Source organism: Lissotriton helveticus, chromosome 7 (assembly GCF_964261635.1).
Source record: "Lissotriton helveticus chromosome 7, aLisHel1.1, whole genome shotgun sequence".
NCBI lineage: Eukaryota > Metazoa > Chordata > Amphibia > Caudata > Salamandridae > Lissotriton > Lissotriton helveticus.
The window spans coordinates 392,914,344-392,936,516 of NC_136068.1; the positions used below are offsets into that span (position 1 = coordinate 392,914,344).

At 41.9% G+C, this 22,173-nt stretch overlaps 2 protein-coding genes across 5 annotated transcripts in view; one reads left to right on the forward strand and one right to left on the reverse strand.

Moving 5' to 3' along the window:
* Positions 1-20,232, reverse strand: part of LOC144768509 (protein NDRG3-like) — a 355,018-nt gene extending 334,786 nt beyond the window's left edge. For both annotated transcript variants that reach the window (XM_078652237.1, XM_078652236.1), the window contains exons 1-3: positions 20,114-20,232; positions 9,084-9,175; positions 3,207-3,242 (exon numbers count right to left, since the gene is read on the reverse strand). In XM_078652237.1, coding sequence (XP_078508363.1) covers positions 3,207-3,242; positions 9,084-9,140 — 93 coding nt within the window. In that variant the 5' untranslated portion in view covers positions 9,141-9,175; positions 20,114-20,232. The remainder of the gene's footprint in view (positions 1-3,206; positions 3,243-9,083; positions 9,176-20,113) is intronic.
* Positions 20,233-20,347: 115 nt separating this feature from the next.
* The window catches only part of SMIM19 (small integral membrane protein 19), a 136,286-nt gene continuing 134,460 nt past the window's right edge, over positions 20,348-22,173 (forward strand). The window contains exon 1 of one of the 3 annotated variants that reach the window (XM_078652238.1): positions 20,348-20,462. The gene's annotated coding sequence lies outside the window, so the exon portion shown is untranslated. The remainder of the gene's footprint in view (positions 20,463-22,173) is intronic. The other 2 variants (XM_078652239.1, XM_078652240.1) reach the window with 2 other exon arrangements.

Consider the following 22,173-nt stretch of genomic DNA (forward strand, 5'->3'; position numbering starts at 1 on the left):
TATATCTTTCTTGCTTGCTTCTTCCCTTTTTTATTTGGGTATTTTTCCTTTTTTCGTTTATATCTTACAACATGGTCAAGGTTGACTATGTCTCTATCGAGCACTTTTCATGTGTTAACTATATACAAGATACTTCAGCATTTTAGCCTCACGTGACAACACTAGCATGAAGTGGTTGACACTGGGAGAACTATTCATATTTTCCAATTTCATGGTTTTTAGTGGTATATTGTATATTTTCTACCAACAGCCTTGGGAAAGTAGTCTACACAACGAAACACGTGTTGGCTGTCTGCACTTGCGCTCCACCTACGTGTCAACGTATCAAGAACTAACTTATTTTTGTACTAACTTGAGGACTATATTACTCTGCCCACTTTGTTTTTTTGGTGTATTATTGAAATTAAAATCAAACTGACAACCTAGTCAGTTTCAAACTACCTTGATGCTGTGCTCTGAATTATATTTTTGACTATTTAACTATATGGAACAGCTCTTTTCCCTATACAGAGTAACACTGCTTTGGTAGCAATGTTTTTCCTTGAGCACGCCCTTACATTGGTCATCTGACATTTGCAGATATATAACGGAGGTGCTGACTATTCATTTTTTATAACTGCCATCTGTTTCTAGTGCGATAGTACTTGCTATATAGATCGTGAACATAAAGTGTATATGAAGTCCAAATACATTTTTATAAAACAAACTTATTATAGTACACCATACAATACTTCTTCAGTGAGTCTTTCAGTCATTTGTGCGCACTCTTGCCTTCCCATGTAAACTATAATCTGGGAAAAGGCCCTCCCAACATTGACACCTGAGACGGCAACACCAAAACAGCCAGTACAGAATTTGCTACCTCTGGCCACTGACATAGCTTTTAATGCCAATACTGGTGCACCTGAAGATGGCGATTCCCTGGGACAGATTCTGCAACAAATGCGTTCAACTGGGCGCATATGCCCTCAGAGTTGAATCACTCAAAAATGACACAGTATTTTTTAAAGTCCTGAGAAAATTCCCCTTTACGGAAGGGATCTAAAACTTGTGCAGTGTACCACTGAGGTTTCAGTGACTTCAAATGCCATAGTTGGTGAAGGGACATTTCTACGCATCATTGCAAGCCATTTCTGACACATTGTAAAATAACATTTCCTGAATTACTCCTCAACATTTCTTTGCTTACCAAGTGGCAAGCACTCCAACACAGAACATGTTGAAGTGCAAAGTCACTAAAACGTTCGCCCAGTCAGCTCAAGGACATGTTTCACATGCACACCAGTTATGCTGAACACTTGATATACAATGGTGTTTTCAGACTCTAGTTTTTTTGTTATGTCCACTACATCAGTCATTTTTTCCTGTAAAAAATGAAGAATGCAGTACAGTATACTTTTTTCAAATCACTATCAATATGCAACAGAAGATACTCGCATATCTTGCCTTTGGCATCATCATTCAGCAACATTTTTGTAAACGTTTGTCACATGCATAAGATAGCATTCACAGCCTCTAGGACTGAGACCCACCAGCTAAATGACACGGTTGGAAGACTCTTTGATGCCACACAAAGCACAAAATGAGAAATATTTGTATTTTAGTTCCCACACAACGAAATAGTGCACCAGAATCAACTGCCAAGTCAATAGAATTCTTCATTAACTCTGAAGATTGTAAAGATGCTTTCAGCATACCAAGCGGCAAGGATCTCTTACAGGGTAGCACTTCGGCTCAGGTATCGATTTTGACAGGACATCACACAATTTTTCATATACGTAGCTGAATCACTACAAATACAAACAATATCACTCCAATCTTTGTTGAACTTGGTAAGAGCGTTTTGGAGCAGCATTCCAAGTAACTATGTCCCAAGTTTTCCAAAAGTCTAGTGTCATGTTTTCACCACTATCCCAGATGCTTGGTGACAGCCCTTTTTTCACATATACCCGTCACTACACCTTGCATAATATTTAAAGCCTGGGGTGTTTGGCAATTCACCTTCAATCAATACCGACTCACTACAAAAGGGGGCCAATCTATCAAGGGGTTTTACTTATTACCTGTGGGTAAATGTGATGGCACACATTGGGAAAGATTCTTATGAAACCAGCTATTTTACCAGTGAAAGATTCTAACCCAGCCAAAATGTCAAATAGTACAGATATTTTCTGATTCTCTACAGTTAATAAAATAATTAAACAAGACCTAAAACATGCTTCTAAACCCTGCATCTTTAGACCAACGATCAAAAAACTGAAAAAAAGCAAAAGGAAGAAGAAATATTTTAGTGACATACCTAAACAAAGCTCAAGCAGAAAAAGGTTAGCCCAGTCTTTCTTGCTGCTACCTTGTATACCAAAGTGAAATTGTATGGGCCCCTTCAGGAAGAAATAAAAATAACTTTCATCCTCCTTTTTCTTTCTTTGAATGTCATTTAGTTTGTGGCTGAGAAGGTGTTTTTTCAGTGTTTATATGTTTACACTGGTAAGGCCAATTTTCCTTTCAGTGGGTTTTATCAGTTATTATAGGTTTAAACCTAAAACAGGATAGCCTAATTATACTGTATAGCTGGCCGGGAGCTCAAATCCGCTGGCCGGGAGATCACAGCCTGTCAGCCATGTTTCCAGGCCAGGCCACCCAATACTATGGTTTGAACAAAACACTGACTAGGGATAGTATGATAGGGCTGCCATGTGCGTCAGCGAGTGCATGGTCGTTGAGGGATGTATGCGCATGTGTGTGTGAATGAATGGGTCACACGTATTGATGACTGAGAGCCTGTGTTGTATGTATGTGTTGCACAGGACCTACTTGTTGCCATACGTGGCACAGTTACATGTACAACCCAAACGTATTTGTTTTTTAATGGGAAAAATGTAAAGTAATAAGGATCATTTTTCTGCACTTGATAGAACATGTGCCTAGTTACTAGACAGTGTCTGATCAAAAAGCACTGTTTACTTTGACAGATAAATACTGGACTTTAAATTTCTCAAAATCAGACCCAATTCATCTCACACGTATGCCACTGCTATACGTCTCCGAAACCTGTTTACATTAGATTACATTCCAGCTATAGGTCTAGCATTAAGCACATAAAAAAATCTTATTCAAAATGGAAATCAAATTTGGGGATGGAGTTGACCAATATTTTACAGTTGCTAAATTGCGTCGATTAAACACATTGATAGTTTAACTCTTACCTGAGCATCAAAGTCTTGGAAGCTTTGTGCCGAAATCTGGAGAGAAAAAAAATGTGTTAAATCACTGTAAAGGAACCAGAGCACAATAAAAACTTTACTTCCAGCGAAACTTTGAAATGGCAATGCTGTATCCAAATGTTTAACTGTTGAGTTGTGAAAGTAAGAAAGAAAAAGAAAGTTCCTTGTGTAATGTAAACTTTTAAGAATAAGGACCCGGTTTGGAGAATACGCTAACTTGTCAGAGACATGACAGACAGATAGCCCGTCCAATTGTATCCAACGGCACCTGAAATAAGGCCGACAGGATAGACTTTGCATTTGTGAGAAAGTGATTTGTCTTACAAAGTGTAAGTAGGGCCCTTAGTTGCATTTGGTAACAAATGCCCTACTTTATTCCACAAGGGATCAATTTGATTGGGTCTCTCCTCACCGGCCCCAACCAAACCACACAGGAAAGAGAAACTATGCAGGCAAGGTTAGGCATTTAAATATCTCTTGAGCTTCCTACAAAAACGGAATTCTGCTACGACTAAATTTATTCACGTTTTTCTCTCTAAGTGGAGTGACCAAGTAATACACAGACACTTCCAAATAAATAGCAAGTAAAACAAACAAAAACAGTATTGGCAAAACCCATGGAAATGACTTTACTGCACTTATGCATGCAAAGAGGGGGATGCCCAAATGCTGTATGCGTCAGTAAAGCTTTTTTCTATTTTTAAACAATTAATTATGCACATGATTTCTTAATATGCTACATAAAGAAAGGTGTTCTTCCACACAGTGGAATATAAACAAAAAAGCGAGGATGGTTAACAGGCTATGAGTCACAGTAACAAGCTGCAATATCAGATGAATGCACCATTACTACGTTTAAAAGCAGTGCTAAATAGAGAGAGAAATTCTTTATTGTTGATTAATAAAAATCATTACAGTGCTGAATAATACAAGGACACTGGATCACAGATCTGCACAGTCATTGTTAATGTGTGTTGTTCATGCACTAAAATTGGACAGTATACAGAATATCAATAAATACTGTCCATCAGTAATCGTAAAGTTTTGAACACAGGGACGAAAAACAAAATTACAAAATAAAGGATTAATAGATCATTGTGCATTTGCATGTGGGTATGTACTCAAAGCTATGCCTGACTCATAGATGGATACCGCGCGGTCATGGTTATTTGCTATACATACATGTGCTTAGCGCTATGCAGTTCGGAAGAGAACGGTCTCAAAGACAAACTAAAACAGCATTTCCATTTTTTGGGACAGTTCACCAGTTTGCCATCTGAAACTGAAGTTTTGTGCAGACTAGTGTTTGACACTCTACGGAGGCACACATCAAGGAGCGGAGCCACATTGTGGTGGAGCATCGCAGAGGCTTGTCGAGGCCGTATCGAAGGTTGGAGGGGCAGGTCATCATTCCGATAGGAGTGAATCAAAGGTAACGTCAGAACAATCAGGGTTGATTAAGGACCTGGTTTTACACGTATAACTATGCAGGATTGTTATTGAGTCCTCTGAATGATGAACTTTGATCAGTGACTACAACTACTGATACAAAAAAGATGAAATTAGAATGGATTAACCAGTGCATCATAATTGTCAAATATTCGCTGATTTCATTTGAAAAAAAACTTTTATTGAATATACATTGGCTGACGATCTCCAGTATGAGTGCCTTTTCAGTGCTTATGTATTTGACTGCATCATATGCCCCTTTTCACTGTTGATGTGTTTGACTTTAAAATACCAAGTGGATGGCCACTGTTGGATTAGCTTATGAATAAGACTTATGTTTAGTCTAAACGAGTTATGCTGACTGCATTGCCACTATTAAAGAACTATTAAAGATTGGCTGGTGGGCCTGAGATAGAGATAAAATCCAAGAGCGAGAGACAGAGAGAAAGAGAGAGAGAGACAGAGAGAAAGAGAGAAAGATCGATAGACCGAGAGAGATCGATAGAGAGAGAGACCGAGAGAGAGAGAGATTCCGAGAGAGAGACCCCGAGAGATCGATAGAGATCGAGATCGATAGAGAGACCCTGAGAGAGATCGATAGAGAGACCCCGAGAGAGATCGATAGAGAGAGCCCGAGAGAGATCGATAGAGAGAGCCCGAGAGAGATCGATAGAGAGAGCCCGAGAGAGATCGATAGAGAGAGCCCGAGAGAGATCGATAGAGAGAGCCCGAGAGAGATCGATAGAGAGACCGAGAGAGAGAGATAGAGACCGAGAGAGATAGATAGAGAGAGACCGAGAGAGACAGAGAGACCGATAGAGAGAGACCGAGAGAGACAAACAAACCAGGAGAAAAATCGATGATGGATAAGCTGACAGTTGTGAAAATAAAAAAAATAAGAAAGGATGGATCCTCAGGCCAGAATGTACTTCAAGGAGTAATGTTTAGGCTGGACCCGGCATATTGGGTAGGGGTTCTCTTCCCGCTATACACAGTTTGCAGACTGCAATCAGCTGTTCTGCATGATACTGCACCCAATTTAAAAAAAAGGGGGATAAACAGACCCCCAAAAACTATAGACTAATTGCCCTCTTAGGTATCATGGGGAAGCTTACTCAAGTACCCTACTAAGGGAATTACCATGGTGGATTGAAGAATTAGTAACTCCCCTTCTATCAAACCGAATTACGCACAAAGGTTGGGGGGGTTAGACTATCGACTACATTGTTGCCTTAAGTAACATCGTACAGCAAGCCAAAGCTAAGAACAATATGCTGGTGTTCTCTTGTTTTGTAGACTACTCTGCTGCAATAGACTATGAAGTGAGCAAATAATTATGGAGAAAAAAAAAGCTTAGAAACTTGAAAATTGCAGACAACCTCTTTAACATCTCCACTTATAGCTGGACCTGAGTGAGTCAAACTGGCTGAGGAACACTGTATCCCCAAAATTCAACACAGATTAGGTTTGAAGCAAGGATATGTACTCTCCCCAACACTTACTAACCTATACACAGTGTTTCTAAGCACTGAGCTACAAAGGGGCAATCTAGCTACACCAAAGGTAGATAGAAAAGAAAGTATGTATTTCAAAACGCAAATGATATGCTTCTTCTTGACCATACAAAGATAGGGTTCCTAAAGGGATTAGATGCCCTAAACATCTATAAAGAACGAAAAAAGTTGGTTAGTAATCACTTTTTTTAAAAAGGCGATGATTTTCGGCCACTTTGCTAGGAAAACACTAAAATGGAGGCTGGGCTCCCAGACTTTGGCATCAACAAAAAGCTATAACTATCTTGGAGCATAGTTTAGGAATACAGGGAATGGGATCAAACATCAGAATTGGATGAAGAAAAAGCACAAGCAACTACATATGTCCAATGTAAATTGTACGGAAAATTATACAGCCAAACAACTGTAGAAATCAGGAGGGTTATGAAAGAAAAACGGATGCCTAGAATTAGATATGCACAACAAGCTTTCCAGGGCAATGCGAGACACTATTGGAGTTTAGTGTGCAAACTGATTAATGTGTGAAATCTGGATGCTTCTTAGCAACTTGGGTGACAACGCCTGATTGCATTATAACAAAATGTGATTAGTGAGACAAATGACCAGGTCATCTCCATGTGGCTGTGCGAGATGTCATCGTTCCTATAGATTGGTGAAAGACTAATGCCGCCAACATTGTACCAAGACATTGTAATGGACACCATAGTCTGTTTTTTGCGCAGGGTGAGGGAACAATACTGGCCATCCTTAGCCTATGGAAACAAGAAAAGTAAGGTGCTGTTTTGATGCAGCTCTTCGCCAGCTAGGTGGTGGTTTTTTTCAGACTCTTCATCACCTTGCTTCTTTCATGGCCGTTCTTGCCACCTGCCTGAATTTGCGAAGCTTTTACATATCCGAGAGGGAACATTCACGAGGAGTGCCTCCTCTGTTTCCACACGGTTTTATTGACAGAAAAATTGATTTTAGTAGGATTTCATATCTGTAGCAGTGCTGGACAAATGCACATCAGATTCAATAGGAACTTCTTTCTGTAATGAAATAGTCTGCCAACGATTTACAGTTAGGATTTAGTTTTTATCTGCAGAGGCACCAGTCTGGCTCAGAGGTTCTCTTTCAGACATTTCTTCTCCGACTTAAATATGGCTGTGTTTTGTGAGCCTCATAGGATGCGATTAGAACTAACTGGCGCCGGTTTTTTCCCTCACAACTGGCATTGTCCAATTTCAACGATAGCTGACCAACTTGTATATTTATATCATTTCTTACAGTCATGTAGCTTATTCCTTCCATTGACCAAATCTCAGTCGCCAAATCTAAGGACTCCACTGCTCTATTTAAATAGTTACTCCAATGTGTATGCTGCACTATGTATATTGTTTTTAGCACCTCCTTCAAGGATCCTGCTGGAGCGTTCCAAATCTGGTAGTAATATTTTGCAATTGTGTCCAAGCATTCATATTTGTGCTGTGTTAGGCCAAACTCCAGTCATATCAGACTGTTGCGTATTTCTCTGTAGCCGAGCAGTGAGTTTGTAGCCAAGATACTGGGCTTAGTTCCTTAAGGGTAAGGCACAGAACTAGAACAAATCAACCCTGAAGGATGAGGCTTAGCTACCCTCATACAAGGATAACACTATTCATAATGCACTGAACTTCAATGCCCCTTAATCTTCAGAAGGCAGGTCTCAACCCTTTACATATTTCCATTTACTATGCTCATCCAAAATGTTGTGTGCTCATCTGTAATGTTTTGTGCCCAACATTAACTTTTCACTCAATACTAAAAGGCTCCAAAGCGATTAAACTGTGGTATGTGCAAAGAATAAGAGTATTACTGAACTAATTTCCATTGGCTACTGAACTGTTTATTATTTGTGTAGATTAGCTTGCTTTTCTTTACCAGTACCACATCAACAAATGACAAATACCATATAGTGAACAAGTAAAATTCAAAACATGACATGGTACAACCCACTGCAAAACGAGAAACTCATCGCCAATAGACTTTCGCAAAGGAAAACCACTTCAAAGTATTCAAAAAGCAACACCTAAAGATTATTGAGAATGTAATGAAGAAACTATTGTGTTAACAATTTTACCTTTTAGATTATTTAATCAATGATGTCCCTAATATCTAGAAGATTGCCTAATACCACATCTCAAAGGAGTCAGTTGATGTCAAATTTCAGGAGATTCTTTCCATAAAGAGGACATAAGCCTCAACTTGACTGAACAGCTACAATAAGAAATGTGTCACCTCGGGGGAAGTGAAATTGTCACGTCACTTTTCCAGTCCAAAAACTATTTTTTACAACATCAGTTGTGCCGTCATGCAGACACTGCAGCAGTAAACCATGGCCTACACTTTTTATGCTTTCCTACATCACAATAATTTACATGACTAAAGGAAACCGAAAAATAAATTGGGATTAACAATCCATTGAGGGCACCCAGGGCATGATGTTCCAGTTAATTCCCTAGCTTTTATAAATCACGGTTTTCAAGTGTGTTGCCTCACTTAACCTCAACAAGGTCCACAATACAGACAATGTACGTATCGGTTATGAAAAAGCAAGAATAGTAAGTGATGTGATGGAGTAGAGTTTGAGCTGGTTTAGAATGTCACTAGCAAACTATCATTTGTAGGAATGTTTGGGCAGGACCACCGCAGAATCTTTTATACCTGTACGATGTGATGGTACAATTACTATATGTGAATTTCCAAGACTATAATGCAGTTTGCCCTGACCAGGTTTAAAGACAAAAATCTGAAAATAACATTTAGAAAAGAAAGTTCCAACTCCCCCTTGATTTCTTGTATCACTTCAAGTCGGTAACACTGGCCACACATACACTAATATTCCGTCACTTAGTTAATTCTTTCCAATGGGTTTTACCTTATCTGTGAGAAGAGGCTTAATCTCAGTTAACTGAACATCATGCAGTTCCTCCATGTTGAAGTGCAGAGTTTCCTCAGTTCAGAAATTTACTGGAAAAGAAAAATGCCAAAATCAGTACTCTTTGATACACTGGTTACAAAACAAAGTAATACAGTAAACTATTGAAGATAAAAAGAGCTCATCATGTGCAGGGCCTCAAATCAGTATCTTAAACGCTTTTAATCTTGAACATCGATATCTTTATGAATTTGTGTTCAAGCTGAAAGTTTTTGGGGGGGGGGGGGGTTTGGCAGGAGTTCCTATTAGCTATATATCATTTTTTTCAATTCAATTTCAATCTTTATTCGATCTAATTCAAATGATCATAAAAGCACAAATAAAAAATATGTATTGGTAATATATTAAAAACTCTGCAAATAATTAATTGTTGATCTTACAATAAAAGCCCTATTATAACAAAACCGTTTCACATACTAAAAGCTCTAAAATGAAGTTACCGCATGACAGGCTCAAGACTCTAGGCGGCCCTCCTTTCCTCTTTCTCATGCAGGCCCATAAAAATGTAGCTACCGAAAAGCAAACCAGGGATCAGATAGCAATTTAAAAAAATATAATGCAACCCAGCATTGATTAAAATTCTGTTGCTTTAAAATTGGGTTAACGTAGTTAAGGTAGTTCCTTTCTTTCTCGTAGAGCCTGCAGAATAAGGCTAGGTGCAGTTCAGTTTGTGATGAAAGGTTATCACATGGACACACATACTTTAATCTGAGTGGTTATATGTTTTTTCTGGATAGCCTAACATCAAAGGAATCATATTCATGAGGAACCTCAATAATATATATCTGTGTTGCGGCCTGGTGACATTTACTAAATAGGAATACCCTATTAATGGAGGGTTTTGGCGCTATATAAAAACTGCATGTTTTTCCTCGGTGATATTCATTTTGCTTGTAATCCGCCATCAGTAAGAACATATTGGTGACCTTTTGTTTAGAAACCTTTCTACAAGCCAGTGGGTCCTTAAACAATTCAGGGAGGCCGATCTCCTTCAGTACTGACTCCACATAGCTGAGCCACCTAGACATTCTCCCATTGCCCATGCTTATGCAGTTCTTGATTATTATTTGTGTCAGTGTCACTGTATCCCTCCACCAAATTGAATGCCACAGGAGGATTGGGGCTAATTGTATTGATCAGCTATATAAGGCAAACCCAACTCCAAATGTAAAATGTGGTTTGAGGAAGAGAGGGAGGCCCACTATGGATTTAAAAAAGATATTCTCTATGGTTTGCAATATAGTTGGCGCTACCGTACCCCAAACAACAGCCCCGTACGTTACTGCCGCCTTTACTTTGGTCTGGTACGTTTTTTTATTGGTAGTAATGGTCTTGCGCCCAGTTTTTGGGTGAAAGGTTTAACGGCTGAGGTACTTCTCTCCATTACCAGCTTTCTTCCTTCCACCAACTTTGACCATGATAGGTGTTTGTCAAAGAGGACCCCCAAATAGGGGAAGGTGTCAACCACGGCTATTCTTTCAGTGTCCACATATGGGATTTAAGCTCTTTTTTTAGCCCCAGCTATGATTACAAAGGACTTAGTTTGGTTTACCTTCAGATGTGTAGAATCCATGAAGGAAACATATGCAGTTTTCAAGTGTTGTAGGCCACGCGCTTTTGTAGCGATCAAAATAGCTAAGAGAGAGGGCAAGGCCAACACCCATTTATTGCTTAACATTTCTTGTTAGTCCGACATCCCTACAACCATAACTGCACTGTAATCAGAACTTAAGATTCCAGGTAATCTGCCCTCATGGCTCCCAAAACTCTAACTTCCTCCACCAGATTGCGCCTTACCCAACTCTATTATCTCCACACAGCATAGGCTTGCGTCCCCTACCGGACTGTACCCGATGTGGCCATGTTCCAGCCGATTTCTTTCCACCCTTGATGTCATTATGACAAGCAAAAATCTGGCTTCTCTCTCAACGATTCTTCCAGTCGACTGGTCTGATCATCACCTTATCCTCTTCACTATGAACTGCTCTATTCCTCTCCCCACTCCTACTGACACTTTACCCTTGAAACATACTCGTAATCTTCACCTTATTCCCCCCGGCGAGTTGGAATCCTCTATCAAATCCCGTTTTCTCCTCCCCCCCCCTCTCACAGCACCAATGACCTAACTGAACATTACAATAATTCTATACTTCAAGTGCTTGACCAAATTGCCCCAATCAAAATGAAACATCAAAAAAAATTCCTCCCAAATCCTGGTTTAATTCTGACCTTAATAAAGAAAGACTGGCCCTCAGACAGTCGGAACGCTCTTGGAGGAATCATCCCTCCCCCGATAACCTGATACTCCTTAGACACGCCAGAGCCAAATACAAGAAGCACATCTTCGCTGAAAAAGCCTCTTTCTTCCGCACACAACTTGACCAGGCTAAAAACCGTCCCAGAGAACTCTTTAGCAGTATTAAAAAACAAACCTCCTCTGGCCCCCCTAAAATAACAGCCACTATCGAAAGATGTGGAGAAATCGCCAGCTTCTTTTCGAACAAAGTCAACTCTATTGAATTATCCTTCTCTTCTCCACCTCTCCCATCCCAATCTACCATCAGCCAACAACACCCCACCAACATTCCAACTTCACCATGCCCATCTGCCCCTCCGTGCCACGACCCTTCTATACCCCCCCCCCCATCTCTACTCCACCCTGACTATCTCTAAGGACACCTTTACCAAAAACAATGCCTCCTGGAAGGAATTTCGGCCAGTTTCCGAATCTACTGTCCTCAATATCATCTCTAAACTCAAACCATCTTCACACACCAATGACCCTCTGCCCGCCCAGTTGGTCCAGGAACTTAAACACATAATTGCCCCCATCTGGACCAATATCATCAATTCCTCCCTTGCCACGGGTTGCGTCCCAGCATCCCTTCAACTTGGTCAAATCTCTCCCATCCTTAAAAACCCCACCGCTGATCCTAATGACCTGAATAATCTACGCCCTATCTCTAATCTTCCCTTCCTCTCCAAAGCCCTTGAAAAAATGTGTACTTTTCCAGTTAGACAAACATATCACTTCCTTCAATCTCCTCGACGTTTTCCAATCTGGTTTTAGAAAAGGTTGCAGCACAGAAACTCCTCTTATCTCCAAAACAGATCCCAACAAATTAAACTCAGTCACTGCCTATCCAAACCTCAACCTGTCTCACTTGGGGTCCCACAAGGCTCTATCCTTTCTCCTACCCTATTTAATCTATTCATGGAACCACTCACTTTCATCCTAAAACAAGCTAATATTAGTTACCACCTCTATGCGGACGACACACAACTATACTACAAGATCAAATCCCGCCATGACATCCTACTCCTCAATGATACCTTGAATAAAGTCCAAGCCTGGTTCCATCTGAATCATCTCAAATTGAATCCCAAAAAACTGAAGTCATTCTTTTCACCCCCAAAAACTGCTCTTTGCCCATCCAACTCTGGATCAATGACATCAATGCACTCAACTGCTCCCTCTCCACTTCTAACTGTCAAATCCTTGGGCATCAGCATTGATAATCTTACTCTCATCCCCCACATAAAAAATGCTGCGAAAGGTGCTCTCTTCTCCCTTCTCCACCTTAAAAAAAAAATCAAACCTTTCATTCCAGCGGACGATTTGAAAATTGTTGTCCAATCTCTTGTACTTTCCAGACTTGATTATGGTAACGCCACCCTTGCTGGCACTTTTAAAGTCCACCTTACCCCGATTAAATCTGTCCTCAACCTGGCTGCTAGACTCATCTCAGATTGTAAACTATTCGATCACATTTCTCCTATCCTCAAAAACCTTAAATGGCTCCCAATTGAAGGTAGATCCACCTTCAAGTTGGCATGCATTACTCACAAAGCCCTTCACCAGAACACCCCCTCTTACCTCTCTGATAAACTACAAAAAGCTGGGTGCTCCAGGTCCTTGAGAAGCACCAACGCCCTTGTCCTCATCCCCCCCGAGACTCAACTATACTAAGACACAATCACGTGCATTCTCTGGTAATGCCCCTACGATTTGGAACTCGCTCCCCAAAGATCTTCGCTGCAACCCCTCCTACCCTCTCTTCAAAAAAAGACTCAAGGTGCTTCTTCTAAACAAATATTAGGGCACCTAAAGTCCCCATTCTGATTCAGTCCCCATTTCATTCTCCTCAACCCACCCCGTCTCTTTTCCTACTGCCTCCCCTCCTTCTCCCTTTACACTTTTCTCTCCTATCTTTTAATCCTTCCTCATCTCCCCTACTTACCCCTAAATTACTCCCTTTCCTCATTCTCCTCTTCTAACTGAAATGCTGTCTCTCTTCTTTTCCTACTGCCTCCCCTCCTTCTCCCTCTACCCTTTTCTCTCCTATCTTTCAATCCACCCTCATCCCCCCTACGTACCCCTAAATGACTCCCTTTCCTCAATCTCCTCTTCTAAATGAAATGCTTTATCCCATGCTAGTTTTTATTCACTTGGTAACTGTGTTCTATTTTGTTCTAGATGTTTATTTGTTCTTATGTTTATTATTGGCTCTAGATGTGTATTTTTCTTTTCTTTCTGTAAAGCGCTCTGATACTCCTGGGTCCAGTAGCGCTATATAAAACATTTTAAATAATTAAAATAAATAAAAATAAAATTAAATAAATAAATAAATATGGTTTGGTAATGTCCCAGTATCACCTCCTTTTGGGTAGGTATAGAATCTGAACTTACGCAAACACTGGGTTGGCAGGTCCCACATGATCCCCTGCGACTCCGCCCGGGGTTTTTTGATGGACTGGACGGCTTTCAGGCAGATAAATGCTTTTTGGGTGAAGCTGTGGCGGTTGCTAAACGGGATATTGACGCTGCCTGGTTCCAAGCTAGACCTCCCACTGTCCGTAAATGGCGTAGAGGGGTGGATTGGTGTGTGGCCCAGGAGGAACCCCTCTTTGAGGCCAGGGGATGCCTTAAAAAGTTTAAGATATGGGGCAAGTGGTTAAATCTGTTGTCTTGAAATGTGGGTCGGCTATTCCTTCCTACGGTTGTTTTTCTCCCTTTGCAGGACACAATATCAGGACAATCTTCTTGGTCTGTGCCTCCTAATGTCAGAAGGAGATGATTTCTATTATGCTGTGTACTTTATGGCTGCCTTTTTGTTCTCAGTATTGGAAATGTCAATAAAGTTGATTATCAAATAAAAAAAAAAAAGAGATTCGAGGTAAATCTATGAAGAGGAAGAGAATTATTCATTCAGGTTGGTTTGAATCTAAATTGAAACCAATAAGCTTGTGGGAAGATTATAAAGATTGTAATCTTGCCCGTTCTTGCTACCTGTTGCCGTGTCGGCGGGGGAGCCAGTGTGTGTATATCCCACCGCTGCTGCTGTGACCGCTGGTGGTCGTGGGGGGGCAGAAACCACAACCCCCTGTCCGTTTTGCAGAGAGGATGCCGCCGACGCGCTCTGCTCGCGCCAGGAGGCGCCCAAAAACCAGCATGGGAGCCCGTTCTTGCTACCTGTAGCTGTGTCGGCGGGGGGCCGCGGGGGAGCCGATGTGTGCAGAAGCGAGGAGGCTCTGATGTGGTTTGGCTAATCAATTCTTAGAAGCCTAGATAGACTGATACAAGCATATGTGCGGTTGCTGTTTTCAGGCATCCTTTTAATGTCCACCTTCAGCGAAGCGACTCAGCAGAGTTGCTGCCTTGCACCGATCGTTCATACATGGAGCCTTACAATCAAGATCAAAAGTATCCAGCTGAGAATAACCATGCCTAGGACAGACCTATGTATCAATTTCTTTGTTACCTTAGTAGTGTTTACCTTGGATTTGGAGGGGGAAATCACTTTTCCCAGAGCTTACCCCCTATCTTTGCTGCCAACATGAGCTTTTCTTTGTAGAACTAGTGATTTGATATTGCTGCCGTGAGGAAGTACAGCTTTTTCTTCTACTCCTCAGACAAATACATTATAAATTATTATGCTATATAGCACATTTGTGCTAATTAGTTGCCAAAATTCTTCTATAAATTCACAAGTACAAAATAAAAACAAATTTAGATCTGAATCTCTGAAGAAACATGTATCAAAATGTAGTATTTCTAAAATATCTCTGAATTAAGTCACTTTTAACCACACTAAGTACTGATGAGTCCAAATAGTGCCTTACCACTTTCAGATCTTGCTCCGATGTAGAAGTAAACATGGGGAGCATGATTTTCTGAATGGTCATTTGGATTGAAAATGGAGCACAAGCTACCAAAAGGTAAAGTCTCCACATACTGAGCAGTTTCAACTATTGTTACAAATTGAAATGAGCAATACAGACAAATGGGCCGTTCAATAAATTAAGAGCAGAATGTTCAATGTCTACTATTTCTATAAAAACACTTTGTGCTACATAACCATATGAAACTATATCGTATGAAAGAGCAACCAGAAACAAAAGCATAGCAGAAAATATAATTTATAGTTAGGAAAACTGACAGGGAAAAAAAATAGGTAACAATGACCAAATAAAAAATAAAATACGTGCTTCCCAAGGCACACACTACACCTCTACACCTCAACAGGACCATATTCGAGCTTCAGCCCCGCCAGTTTTCTGAACTTGGATGAATACGTAGCCACATTTGTCATACTAAGAATATTTAATTCAATCGTCGATGAATACGTGGCCACATTTGTCATACTAAGAATATTTAATTCAATCGTCCAACATGCATGCTTGTGCATAAATCCGAGCAGTGCAATCCAGCTCGTAAGACAAATGTACCTGTAATTTGATAAGTATGGTGACAAATCATAAAGAAGACACAGTCTACAGTCCTGTAATGATAATGGAAGAAAACTCCATCTGTAGTATATTGATGTTATGAGCTCTAGGACTATTGTGGTTCTGGGCGGACTCTGAAGAAAAAAAAAACACATAATATGCAGGGAGGTGTTGGGGTGTGATTAACATGAAGTATGATCTAATGGGCAATGTGCGACTGTATGCGGAGGTGTTAGAACTGGGGGTCTCTAGTTGGCTGAGGTAGGTACCTTAGTCCAAATAGGGATCCTTGCTTCTAAGTCAGGGAAAGGAAGGACACCTTCTCAGATAGCCCCTGCTCACCCCCTCGGTAGCTTGGCATGAGCAGCCAGGCCTATCTTAAGGCATATGTGTAAAGTATTTGCAACCACGCTCTCAGTAATCCAGTAATAACACCACAAATGGACTCCACACGAATTTCATAAATACAATGATATGTTTATATAAAAAAGATATACGATGAGACCACACGATAAAAATCCAACATGTGTATTTGTAATATTTCACCTTGCTGGCTATTAGGCCAGCAAGTACTAGTAGGTTCTTGCAGTATCAATGAGCAATTTTCAATGATCTAATGCAGTCCTAATGCAATGCAGTTCATAATGCAAGAATCAGGCAGTTCATAATGCAAAAATAATGCACTTCGTAATGCAAAAATCAGGCACTTTGTAATTCAACAATCAGGCACCTCGTAATTCAACAATCAGCCACCTTGTAATGCCAAAAATCAGGCACCTTGCAATGCCAAAAATAAGGCACTTCGTAATGCCAAAAATAAGGCACTTCGTAATGCCAAAAATAATACCCTTCGGCACCAATCACGGTGCTCTGCACGGTCTCTATGCCACTCTTACTGACTCGTGGTCAGCTACTGCCAAAATATGCCCCCTGCACTGTTACGATTGAAAACCAAGTGCAACTCCACACTGCAGCCCCGGTACTGCCACTCCTCGGCAAGTACGTGCTGCGATACGGACTTGAGCGGAGGCTCCCGCTGCTAAGATGGGCAAGGCCGAGAGCGTTTCTTTCTGAGCCCGCACCCCGCCCCAGACGGCGACACATGCACGCTCGCTGAGCGTTACCTGGGGGGGGGCGATCTCACTGTACTCTCCTCGCGGCTTGGGCCTCCGGTGCGACTTCGTTGATCTTGGGCAGTGGAACTCTGAGCTCCGACGGTGATGGTTCAGGGTCTCTCCTTGGGAAAGACAGGCTCGGTCCGGCGCCAGCGAATTCCCCCACCTCCTCTGGGGATGCCGGTCCAGGAATATGGCAATGACAACCGCAGCACTTCTGGTCACGCTGTCAATTGACGCTGAGAAGAAGAAGACTGCTCCCGGACACAATCATGGGGCAATATTCAAGAAGGTTGCAGGCTGCAACAGGGCACATGCACACAGCGTCGCTGAGACTAACTTGAGCTCCTGGTGTACACAATCACAGGGCAATCCTCACGAAGGTCTCAGGCTGCACGGAGCACACACACACAGCGTCGCTGAGACGCATTTGGACTCCGGGTGCCCACGATCACAGGGCAATCCTCACGTAGGTCTCAGGCTGCACGAAGCACATGCAACCAGCGTCGCTGAGACTCACTTGGACTCCGGGTGCACACGATCACGGGGCAGTTCTTACGAAGGTCTCAGGCTGCATGAAGCACACAGCGTCGCTGAGACACACGGAAACTTTTATGTTCCCAAGTTTCCACAACAGGGAGCCAGCTCTCCTCGGGCCCTTGGGGACAAGTTACTTCAGGACACAGCACACAGCAAAGTCCTTTCAAGCAGGGGGACACAGCAAAGTCCCTAAGCCTCTCCTTGGTTAAATCAGCAACCTGCAGGCCAGCCCCAGAACACACAGCAAGGGTCAGTCCTTTCCTTCAGTCTCTTCAGCTGTTTCTTCCTTGGCAGAGGTTCCTCTTGACCACTAAGTATTTTCAATCCTTTTCAGTCTTAATCTGTCCAAAGTCCAGGGGTTTCAGCTCTCATAATTATACCCCTAAATGTCTTTGAAGTCTTTGTGTTCAGGGGGGCACTGACCCCTGTCCAAACCAGTTCTGGGAGTCTCCCTGCCAGTGACACTTTCTTCCTTTGATAGCGGGGGACTGGGTTCTCAATCACTCAGCAGGAGATGGAACCATTGTATTATGGCAGCAGCCCAGGCCTCTTCACCTCTAGGGGCTACTCCTTCCTATTACACTCCAGATGCATGTCAGCCGTGGCTGTCTCACCTACTCCTCCCCGGGGTCAAGACATTACCCAGATCCTATCTCTTTCAAATTCAGACACAATCCACAACCAGGCAGTGACACACAGAATTGTTAGAACACAAAAAACAGCCACTTCTAAAAGCGTGGTTTCTAAACACACAATTCAAAAACCACCTTCACAAATAGATGTGTTATTACATTGTGAGTTCAGGCACACTAAACGTCACCTCTCCAGCTTAAGCCTATGGGAAGACAGGCTGGAAAAATATTACACAGCCTCCCCCTTGCTGTCCTATGGGCAAGATGGCCTTGCAACAGTGAAAAACGAAATGGAGTGTATTTCAATGTCAGGACATGGTACACACCTTAGTACATGTCCTACCTTTCACATACACTGCACCCTGCCCGGAGGGTACCTTGGGCCAACCATAGGGGTGTCTGATGTGCATAAAAAGGTTACGGGTAAGGCCTGGCAACTGAGTGCACTTGTCAGGACAACAAGGCAGTTAGCAAACTGTGTGCAGGCACAATCCTCAAATCTTAATTGGCCCGCCCTTTAATAGCAAAGAGTTCAAAGACTTTCTTGTCAGACTCAACATCAAACACCAGAAGATTACACCTCTCTGACCTCAGGCCAATGGTGCAGTTGAACAATTCATGGGCACCCTCCAGAGGGTCATTCAACTAGTGCCCATGGAGGGAATCAATCTAAACCAAGAACTGTACCAGGCCCTCCGGGCATTTTGATCAACTCCTCACTCTACAACTGGTGCGAGTCCAGTCACCTTGCTATTTGGAAGACCCATCAGAACAAAACTACCTCAATGGACCCCGGATCGCTCAGAGAATGCTGGCAACGTTCGAGACACCGAAGCAACTCGGAAAAGAAAAATGAAAGCATAGGCAGATCAGAGTCACCATGCCCAGGAGGCAGCCTTTAACAAAGGAGAGGAGACTGGTACTGGTTAAGCAGAGACCAAGTTGGAAAACGGACACTGATTTTGCTACTGATCAGTAACGGGTTGTGACATGCAAGGGACAGACATATGGTAACAGCACATCGCCCTGGATAATCCATCACTTGGGACACATCACATTTTAAACATCTATTGCGACACTTGTTGAGTCCTGAAACCATACCATACGCAAGGCGACCACACCAGCAGATCTGGATCAAGCGCCTGAATCTATGTCACCGTTGCCCACTCAGGGTGGACCTCTATCATCTCAGATCACCTGAGCCAGAAGACGAGTGCCTCTCTGACTAATCGAGGAAGTATGATTTTAGTGATGTCTCACTTTTTATTTAACAAAGGTGAGGGGGATGTAGCATATTGATGTTATGCACTCTAGAACCCTTGCAGTTCTGGCGACCTCTGAAGAGGAAACAGGTCATATGTGGGGAAGATATTATGGTGAGGTTAAAATGAAGTATGAGGTAATGTGCAGTGTGTAAGTGTATGCAGAGAAATCATCTAATGCTTGGCAACTACTGTGTGGCGCAATTAATCTGCATGCTCTTAGACATGGGTAAATGCTACACCATCTACTAGCTTTAAGGATGGCCATTAACACGTGTGAGCGATGGAGTATTTCAAGAAATGTACCATATTTCCAGTGAGAAGCAAACTGACCTTGTAGGTTGAATTTTCGTTTGCATTAAGAAATCCACTGGTATTGGTTTTAAATCGTGCCTTTAACTTACTCTATAGTATCAATCTTGCTATATTAGAAACTATAATAGGACAAAATGAATGGACAAAAGATAAATCGTAAAAATAAGCGACTCTGTTTTTAGTTCCAATGCTATAACTATGGTCATTACCAAGCCAAATTACAACTGAGTGTTCAAACTGATGAGCGTCAAAATGCAAAGACTCTATAAACAAGGAAAACAAATACACATTATGCGCCAAAAACCAGTTATATATTTTCGCTAGTCAGCACGACAATTAGCAACATCGCCTAAGATGACAACGTGTGCGTTACTTACATTAACCGAACGTGGCTTTCAACCTTAAATCCGATTGTATGTAATTGATCCTTCAACTGCAGGCATTTGACCGAATTTCATTACTTCCGGGTGACAAAACACCCAATCACATGGCTGAATATTTCCAAGGAGTCCAATGGGAGTGGGAGGAACTCTTAATGTGTAAGACTTCCTATGATTGGATAATATTTCCTCATTTAAGCTAATCCTACTGCGTTGCACAGAATTCCTAAAAGCTCATTGGCTGTTACGTTTGCACGTGGCTCTTCATTGCTGCATAAACACTGACTGAGGAGCGTTCGGTGTCGAACAGATAGGAGTTTGTCGGGACGTGCTGTTATACGGTAAGGTAAGTCTTGGACCGATAGTAAGAGTTAGTTAGGGACTGCGGCTGTGTGTTTAGTCACGTAGACGCTGTTGGTGCCGTATCCCAAGATTCTGATAGGCAGTTCTGACATTAGGGGATCTAGGTTTTAAGAGTGAGTAATGGTAATGGGTGATTCCCCCCCCCCCCCCACTTGTAAGGTGTCTTGTTAACTGATCGGGTGATTAACGAGTTCAATTACGTCGGACAGCCGGTTCACGACGATTGCCGGGTAGGCTCTGGTGGCAGCTGATTATTTTCGTGTGGCTCAGGCAGTATCGGTGCCTGAAAGAGGTGTAGCTGTTGCTCGTGATATGTGAATACATGCTCACAAACCATTCATGCCCTTTGAGCTCTATGGGCGTTGCACGTCTGCTGGATATTCCATTTGCTAAGTGCCTCCTGTTCGATTTGCCATCTGTGAATACGCTATTGATCCAGCGCGAACCCAATAATTTGATCAGGGATGAATATTCAATAAATCATATACAATGGCCCATACCCATTCACCCAGATCCCTTATGTGCTAGTTAGAGCGCGCAGGTCACCCAACCAACAAATTTACCATACACGTATCGGGCCCATATATTTCAATACACCATTATTTATAAATTGGGCAACCATACACTCTACTACCAGTAACCCAGTTCATTCCTATATACTTTTCTTGTACCCGACTTACCAATCCACCGTCACGAGTACCTAATGACCACGATGAATCAGGGAGCTAGCTGTGAAGAAAAGGCTAACAACACAAATACCAACTTTATATTCTTCTGTATTTCATAAAAACCACAGACTCCGGGGAAGTTTTAAAGATTTTATCTAGATTTCAGATTCGGAAAGCATGAAATTCATAACAAGTAAACAATCAATAACCAAGATAATGAAGAGTACATATCCATAAAGGAAATAGATCAAGCTGATCATTTATGAGTCTAGGGATAAATTAAGAACAGGGAAACTGCCTAATCGGAAATCTCAGAGTTAGTCTTTATCCCGGAATACTAAATACGGGAAAGATTTTAGAACACACTATAGTGTCACAAGTGAAAACCTATACCTGGGATAAATGGAAATGTGAAAGAAATTTTGAATTACTAGAGCTCTAAACTAACATATACCTATGGGAAGGGAAAAAGTGGAACAGACTAAAATTTCATAACCATCATTGAGTCAGCTTAAAGGAAAAATCAGACACATCTATATTTCATTAATGGTATCGAGAAAATGTACTTAAGGGAAAAATAGGAACATGCTAGATAACAACCATAACGTATGAGCTTTTCATTCAGTGGTTTGCGAAAAAGCATGGAAAATCAATATATGCAAAGATATGTCTTTATTAAAGCAAAAGACAGAAAAATAGAAAGGTGCAGTATAGAGTTTCAGCACTATATTTACCTAGAATGGTGTGAAGACCAACCCTGGCCACAGGTCAGTTAACAGGAGGGACCCCAAAGGAAACCCGTCATCAGTAGGACAGCAGGTGCAGAATGGACACCCCAGGACAGGACAGGAAACCCAGATTAGGATCAGGACACCACCACCAAGGCAAGACCAGCACCCGCAGTTTGGAAGAAACGCCTGCGCTCCACCCTCTCTGCAGCTATCGGTCAGAACCCTGATTGGGTTATCGAACTCCCCAGAAAAGTGCTCCGCCAGCACTTAAGGTTTCTCAACAAAACCCTTGAGT